The 7,845-nt window shown below is 54.0% G+C and overlaps 1 protein-coding gene across 2 annotated transcripts; it reads right to left on the reverse strand.

The window, feature by feature from the left end:
* Positions 1-2,728: 2,728 nt before the first annotated feature.
* Positions 2,729-4,872, reverse strand: ATF4 (activating transcription factor 4). Of its 2 annotated transcripts, XM_034987470.1 has the most exons (4): positions 4,649-4,833; positions 4,335-4,498; positions 3,729-4,046; positions 2,729-3,642 (listed from the first exon to the last, which is right to left on the reverse strand). In XM_034987470.1, the coding sequence occupies exons 3-4, from the start codon at positions 3,952-3,954 to the stop codon at positions 2,813-2,815; spliced, it is 1,056 nt and encodes a 351-aa protein (XP_034843361.1). In that variant the 5' UTR covers positions 3,955-4,046; positions 4,335-4,498; positions 4,649-4,833; the 3' UTR covers positions 2,729-2,812. The 2 variants fall into 2 exon arrangements, with proteins under 2 accessions (XP_034843361.1, XP_034843360.1); XM_034987469.1 differs by lacking the exon at positions 4,335-4,498 and having other exon boundaries at positions 4,649-4,872.
* Between the last annotated feature and the right edge of the window lie 2,973 nt (positions 4,873-7,845).

The raw sequence follows: 7,845 nt of genomic DNA on the forward strand, positions 1-7,845 counted from the left end.
TGTTTCTGATCTCCAGGACCCGCAGCCTCATCCTAGGAGTCAAAACAGGCGTGCAGTGGGGAGAGCTGCGCGGCTCCAGCCTCTAGGTGTGGGCCGCAGAGGGCTTGGCGCTGAACCAGGAGCACCCTGTCCCCCAGTGCAGCAGGGGGAGAGCCCAGCCCCAGGGCTGACCAAGGCCCAGCAGGGCCCCACAGCAGTGGAGCTGGACTTCGTCTCATTCCCACTCCCTCTGTGGGGGGCTCTCAAACACTGAGACCACACGTGCTGAGCAAGGCCTCTGTCATGGTCTATACCGGCTGGCCCTGGGCCAGCGTCCACCTGCAGGCTTGCCTCGTTAAAAAAGGTGCAATCGTAAGATCCTCCTTACCACTCCTAATGCAGATTATGAGCTAATAACCGGAAAGCACTCAGAGCCGTGCCTCAGAACTCTAAATAAAAACTATTAGTCGTAATCATTATTACTTGCCAGGCACTGTTGTAGGTCCTGGAAATATGGGAATGAACAAGACAGCAAGATCTCTGCCATCAAAGAGCTTAATTACATTGTCATTGGAGAATGGGAAATAGAAAATAAACATGTATGCAAATAGGTTCAACTAGAGATAAGGTTATGTAAAAAATAAAACGGCAAAGCAGAGGGGCTGGGACATTAGCAGAGTCATCTTGGAAGGTGTTTGGGGTGACATATGAGGCCTACATGAGAGGGGAAAGGAGCCCTGGAAAAATCTTGCAGGCAGGGGGAACAAGTGCAAAGGCCCTGAGGCAGGAATGAGCTTAAGCAGCTCAGGTCATAGTGGCTGGAGCACAGTGAAGAGTGAAGGGGGGTAAAAGCTGAGTGTGCTCTGAGCCTACACGTAGCTCTGCAGGGAACTTGCTACCCATCCCATCCCTGCCTTTTGGGTTTGGGGAGTCCTTAGCCGCAGGGGCCTGGGAAGGGGCATAGCTCAGTGTCCTGGCCTTTGGCCTCCAGCCGGCACTGCCCCTCAGGGCACCCCAGGGAAAGGTTTCCCATCTGTCAAATGGAGAAGTGGGCCACTGTCTCCGAGGGCCTGCTCCAAGGGCAGAGGGTCTCACTGGCACTGGACGCAGCAAGGTGGCTGGGTCACTTCCAGGGCCTCGGTCTCTCTCGCCTCAAATCTCCATGTCCTCCTCCTGCCCCCATCCCACATGCCCCAGGCTTGGGCAGCTGCCCGTTGTGCAAAGCCTAAGACACTGTCGGGGGTGGACAGAAGGAAGCAGTGTTTGTGGTTGTAGATTTCTATTTCCCATCTTGGATAAAAAACTCTAAGGTCACAACACAGAAGTGAGGAAGAGAGCAGGGATTGCAGATGGCAGTCGTGCTCATGTGTGGGCCTTTGGCAGTGGCCTTAGGCTCCCCACTCTCCTCCAGCTCCTCACCCCACATGAGCCATGTGGAGAACTGATGTGATCTTAAGCCTGCACATTTGTACTGATCTGTAACACACGTTAGCGCCCACACGTGCTTTCTCTGAACCCCCAGCTTTGATGAGTATCCAGGGTCCCCCTCTAATCCTGCCTGTAAGGAAATCTAGAGCCACACTAAGTGCACTCTGAAGTCAGACTGCCTGGGTTTGAATCCACCAGGCAGCTGGGCAGGTTACACAACCGCTCCAAGCTTTAGTTGCCTCATCTGTAAAATGCGGAAGATGAGGTGATCCTTATGAAAAAAGCATTTTGGGGACACCTGCTAGACTCTTTGATCTTGAGTTGTTTTGAGTCCCACCTTGTGATTATTAAAAAATAAATTTTTTAAACTTCCACATCAGTGCATGTAGCTGAGTAGATGCTGTTTTTCCAACCAGTAAATCCCCACATACTTAGCTGCTACCAGTTCAGCTGCTTAGAGGTGAGAGATCTTGTCTGTGATAATTTTACTACCTAGATGGGTGGTCCCTGCTGAGTAAGATGGAGGCCCATGGCCTTGTGAGGAATGCTACCACCTCAGGGCAGGACCTCCACTCCCTCTGGCGTCTGAGGAAATGTTCCCATCCAGGTCACAGCTGGTTGTATTCCAACAGCAGGCTGGCTCTCAATGCCCAGCATTGGGAAGTAGGTCAGGGAAACATGGGCCCTCCCCCCCCCTTGTTCTCAAGTTCTTCCAAAGGCAAATGGGTCAAGAGCCCAATGCTTCCTCCTGCACCTATTTCCCACAGGGGAAAGGCCCCACTGGGTTACCACAGGAACTGGGAGAATGCACGTAGTAGAGTGCTTACAACACTGCCTGGTGCCACACTCTGGGGGGTCCGCATTGCCATTCAGATGAACATCAAGGCTTCCTGGTGCTGTCCTGACATCACCTATGGACAGATCTGCCAGCCTTTGAGCCCAGCTCTGGCCAGGAATTTCTGCAAGCTACGTCTTGAACCCCCAACTCGTCGTTTATTCCAGCAAAAACCAAAGACCTACTTTTCTCTAGTGTTCTGGGGAAGCGCTCTACAGAACTGTAAAAAAAGTGGAATTTAATCACTTAGCGCCCAAGTGGGGCATGTGGCTCCTGATCACCCAACTCCCTCAAGAGTAAAGCTCCCCAGCCCCACCCAGCCACCTATGGGGGCCCAAAGCCCAACTCCCTCCAGCCTGGGAGTCCAACAGAATCAACAGTGGTCCTGACCTATGGCCCAACAGGGCTGAACCAACCCCACTCGCCTTGCTCAACAGCCAGGCCAAGGTGGATTGAGACCAGAAAGCAGGCACACAGCAATTCAAGTACTTTCACTACAAAATAATTTATTACAACACACAGCTTTAGCGCAAGCCTATGTACAAGCACACACACTCCTGACTACCCCGACTAGGGGACCCTTTTCTTCTCCCTCGCCTTTCGGACCTCTTCTATCAAATCTTTCAGATACTGGATCTCCTTGGCTAAAGAATCTGCCCTCTCTTTCAGAGCCTCATTCTGCTTTTCCAGCTCTTTACACTCCCCAGTGAGGGCCTCCTGCTCAGCCCTCTTCTTCTGGCGGTACCGAGTGGCTGCTGTCTTGTTCTGCTCCATTTTTTTCAGCTTCTTATCTAGTTTCTCCACCTTTACCTTCGCTTCTGTCTTCTCTCCAGGAGGGTCATAGGGTTTGGGGCGGGCAGAACCAGAGAGGGAACCTGGAGACAGCAGGCTCCTATTTGGAGAGCCCCTGGAGGTAGAGGGGCTATGCTGGGGGGACCCCAGATAGGACTCAGGACTCATACAGATGCCACTATCATTATCTGAGGGGGCATCCTCCTCCTTGATGCACTGAGGGATCACGTTACTGTAAGTGGCGGAGTCTGACTTTCTATCTCCTTCTGAAATATCCACTTCACTGCCTAGCTCTAAACTAAAGGAATGATCTGGAGTGGAGGACAGGGCCCCTGGGGAGAGGGGAAGTGGTTGGAGGAAGGTAAAGGGGGCAATCTGGTCTGTTTTTTGTAAACTTTCTGGAAGATGGCCAATTGGGTTCACAGTCTGGGGGGGCTCCTTATTAGTCTCCTGGACTAGGGGGTCAAAGAGATCACACGTGTCATCCAACGTGGCCAAAAGCTCATCTGGCATGGTTTCCAGGTCATCTATACTGAACAGAGAATCAAAATCAAACTCCTTCAGATCCATTTTCTCCACCATCCAATCTGTCCCGGAGAAGGCATCCTCTGCAAGAGAGAACCAGGGAAGTCAGACGCACACTGCCGCAGCGAAGCCCCAGACCAGACCCCAGGGGCAAACGACGCTCACTCACCCTTGCCGTTGTCTGAGGCACTGACCAACCCATCCACAGCCAGCCATTCGGAGGAGCCCGCCTTAGCCTTGTCGCTGGAGAACCCATGAGGTTTGAAGTGCTTGGCCACCTCCAGGTAGTCGTCTAAGAGACCCAGGCTTTCCTCAGCCCCCAAACCCGACTGGTCGAAGGGGGACATCAAGTCCCCCACCAACACCTCGCTGCTCAGGAAACTCATCTCGGCCATGTCGCGGTACTTTACGGGAATCGAGGAATGTGCTTAATTCGAAGGTGTCTTTGTCGGTTACAGCAACGCTGCTGCTGGATGCCGTGAGAAGCCTGAGAAGCAATCAGAGACCAAGTCCCCTCAGACATCAGCCACCCGAGAAGTTCGTCTCTCCGCCCCGGAGAGAGGATGGCCAAGCTAGAACCCCACTCGGGAGCAGAGGATCCGGCACATGCGGCCCCAGAGCCATGGCGTCCACCTTCCCGCGGCCCGCTCAAGATGGACGCCCTCGGGCCGGGCGGCTCCTCCCCTCGCCGCCGCCGCCGCCAGAAGGCGCGCCCTGCTCATGTCCAAATACGGCCCGGGCCGCCCGGCCCCGCCCACGCCCGCCCGGGACTCACGCCGCGCTCCTGCCGCCTTGCCCCGCCGCCATCTTGGCCCCTGCCACGTTTCGCGGGGCGCCGGGCGGGACGCCGCCGGGTTCAGGGGCCGGGGCCGCCGCCGCCGAGGGCTTCTACCCCCACTCCCGCCGGGCCGCGGCCTCCCGACCCAGAGGCGTCGGCGTCTAGAGGACACGCAAACGGGGGTCACGCGTCCCGGGCGCTCGTAAAGCCGCTTCCCCTTCCGCGACGCCGCCCGGCCGCAGGCCGCGCCCAAGCGAGCTGACTGCCCTTGCCGACTCAGGGGAGCACGGCCGGGGCGGCCCGGTACTTACGCCATGGCTTAAGCCGCTGGAGGGTGCCGCTGCAGAGCCTGGTGCTGCTGCCGCCGCTGCAAAGGCCAATGCTGCCGCAGGCACTGCTGCCTCTAATACGCCATGGCGGCCGCGGACCCTGCGGGGATTGGAGGGAAGGCGCGCACTCGCGGGAAGGATCTACATTTATAGGCGGGAGGAAGAGAAATGGCGGCGAAGCGCCGCCCGAGGGTCCTTTATAGACTTTGCCTCTCTGAGGACGCATCACACTGCACATCCTTCCGCCGCGGTCACGTGACCAGCGCCTCCCACCCACTGGTTTTCTCCTATCCGATGCCCCACCGTGTCCAACCCACGACCTTCATGCCCAGGGCGTAGCTGTGAAGAGAATAGGAGTTATTTTCAAGGCCTCAAGAAAGGAAAAAGGCGCACTACTTTGCAAGGCTACTAAGATCAAAGTGTCACTCTTCCCTCCGCCGCCGGATGGCGCGGAGGGATTCTTCAGACATACCTCGTTTCCGGTGTTAGCTTGGTGGGCGGGGAGAGAAGTCTTTCAGCCCAAGGAAGGTTTTTATTGTGAAGTCCGAGGCCACCTGGTTATCGCGCGAGATGCTGGCGGAGAGCGAGCGTCGAGCTGATTGGCTAGTCATGGTGAGTCATATATATCTCGATTTTCTATTGGCTCAGACCCCGACATGGGCGGGCTGTTCGGTGAGGGACGCCCGGTCAGAGCGGGAAGGAGGGGAGCGGCCAGTGCGGTTCCCTGTCCTGTACTGCCTCGTCTCGGTGAATAGTGTCTGCACTGGCCTCCTCAGCTCGGCACGCCCGTAGCCGTCCGTGACTGTCCTGGCTCCTCCGGGCTGCTTTAACCTGGGTAGTCCCAAACGGTCGCGTCAGGCCCCGGCCCTTGTGGTCCCTTCCTGTCGCCCTGCGTCAAGCTCCGAATTAGCGACCAAGTTCAGGCCGAAACTAGGCAAAAGGAAGTGGCATTTCGTGTCACGCAAGCCCTTAAATGGCTGAAAGGGGGGACTGAGGATCTCAGTCGGGATCTCAAACGCTCCGCGCGCACCTACGATCAAGGGCCAACTCTGCATCCTTACCGTGAACTCTCAAGGCCAGTCGGGAAGATACATAATCTCTAGCCCAACTTAGGGTATTTTTGCATACGCAGCCTGCTAAAATGTTTGCTGTTTTATTAAGAGTATTCAGTCTATCACAGGGCAACTTCTTTTGGTTTATGCAGATGCAGTTCCCCGACGAGATTTTGTTAAACTGGTATCTGCCGCTCTCCCAAGTCTGCAACTGCCCGGTGTGTCCATCCTAACCACTTCCCAGCACGTCCGCCTAATGGCGCTGATGTGGCGGGAGAAGCTTGAGGCTTCTCGCGGAGCATCGGTTTGGAAGCAGCAGTCCAGCTCAAGGCCTGCAACTTGCTCTCTGCTGGGGAGCTGTGAAGAGTGCCAAGAAAGGTCTCCATCATCCTCCCGTGTCCTTCACAGTCGGGGCCTGTAGGGGCAGAAACCTTGTTTCTGCCTCCCATTTCAGTGGGCCATTCAAGTATCTGTAGGAGGGCGGTGAGGTCAGAAAATTGGGGAAACACTGTCTTTGATAACTACAAACCATTCATTGCTTTGATTCAGTCTAGCTAGCCCAACCATTTCTTTAGGCCAAACAACTAATGGGGCGGGGTGTGTGGCCCGAAGTCACACAGTTGCCAGTGGAGGCGGTATGGGGCAGGCCTTGGAAGACAAATTTTTGAGGCAAACCCAAGAATCCTGGCTCTTCTATTTAGTAGCTGAGACGTTTTGGTTAAGCAGTTTATCCTTGCTAAGCCAGTTTCCTCATCTGTAAAATGAGGCTAATGATGAGTATCCTCCTCCTTAGAATGATCATATTTGGAAAGCACTGAGCAAAGTGCTGGTAAGTGCTCAATAAACGGTTGCCTATTATTACCATTATTAGAACTCAGGGTCTTCTGATCCTGAACTCCCCACTCCACATCTTCCTTACATCCTGCTTCCTCAGAGGCCTCCTCTTCTTGACTGAAATGAAACCACAACAACTGGTACATGCAAAGTACACTGCATACTGGGACAAGAATGGTTTTTCTACTGCCTTGGAGAATCACAAATGTCAAGATATAACGAAGTTGTCTGGTCTTTCAGTACAAAGGCAGTAAGTATCTCTGAGCCATTACACAAGTCTTCCAAGGTGTAACTAAGGACCCATGGGGCACGTCCTCCTTTTGCTGTATCAGGAGACCTGCCAGTGCCTCCTTACGGACAACCATGCAGAAGGTTGAGAATTAAAGTAATATTGCCCCAGTTTTGACACTGCAGGAGGTCACAGATGAATGACTCCAGTGGCAGCTTGTCCCATCCATTCTATCATGAAGACCCAGATCAAGCACTTAAAAGGTTCTTCTGGCTGAAAATGGAGGAGGATCACTCCTGTAGGAAAATGTTTCATACCACACACAGAAGTCAAAGCTATTGGAAAGGAGACTTTTATTTTTTTCTTTCCATGCTGTGGAAGGTCCTCATGTTCCCCAGCTTTATTTCCTCCCTCAAGGAGAAAAAAGAGTTCTCTGGGTCTCAGGGCTAAGCTGCTTCTATGTGGACCTAGCCAAGGTGGGACAGAGAGACCAGTGACGGATTCCAGATCTACCAGCTGAATGCATCCACTGCTACTGAAGGGCAGGCAAGTGACTAGAAGGCAAGTTGTGTCCTTGGCCTCAGGGAGCAAGAATTTAAAGACTACAAGGTGATCCGAATGAAAAGGTAAACACGCTGGACACAGCCTCAAAACCCACATCTGGTGTTTTGGCCACTTAGAATCAGCAGTGTGTAAGAGGGACACAGCCTGACAGCTCTAGTCCCAGGTGTCTTTACCATTCTCTTTGGCCTTGAGCTTTAACAGGACGGGCAGAGTGATAACCAACCCTGTGAGCAGTTTTCAGCCAGGGTCACAGTATCAAGGAAGATGTACCATGGCAGAGGACTAAGACACATGCGGGGTTCCCTACTTGCAGAACTCCTCCTGGGGCCTCTCCAGGACCTTGTGATCCTGAAGCTGATTCCTTGTCAAAACATGTGAGTTCTCAGGGGGTGCCTGGGTGGCTCAGTTGGTTAAATGTCTGGGTCTTGATCTCAGGGTCCTGAGTTCAAGCCCTGCATTGAGCTCCATGCTGGGCATGGAGCCTACTTAAAAAAAAAGCT

This window comes from Mirounga leonina, unplaced genomic scaffold, assembly GCF_011800145.1.
Source record: "Mirounga leonina isolate KUSES-001 unplaced genomic scaffold, KU_Mleo_1.0 Mir_418, whole genome shotgun sequence".
NCBI lineage: Eukaryota > Metazoa > Chordata > Mammalia > Carnivora > Phocidae > Mirounga > Mirounga leonina.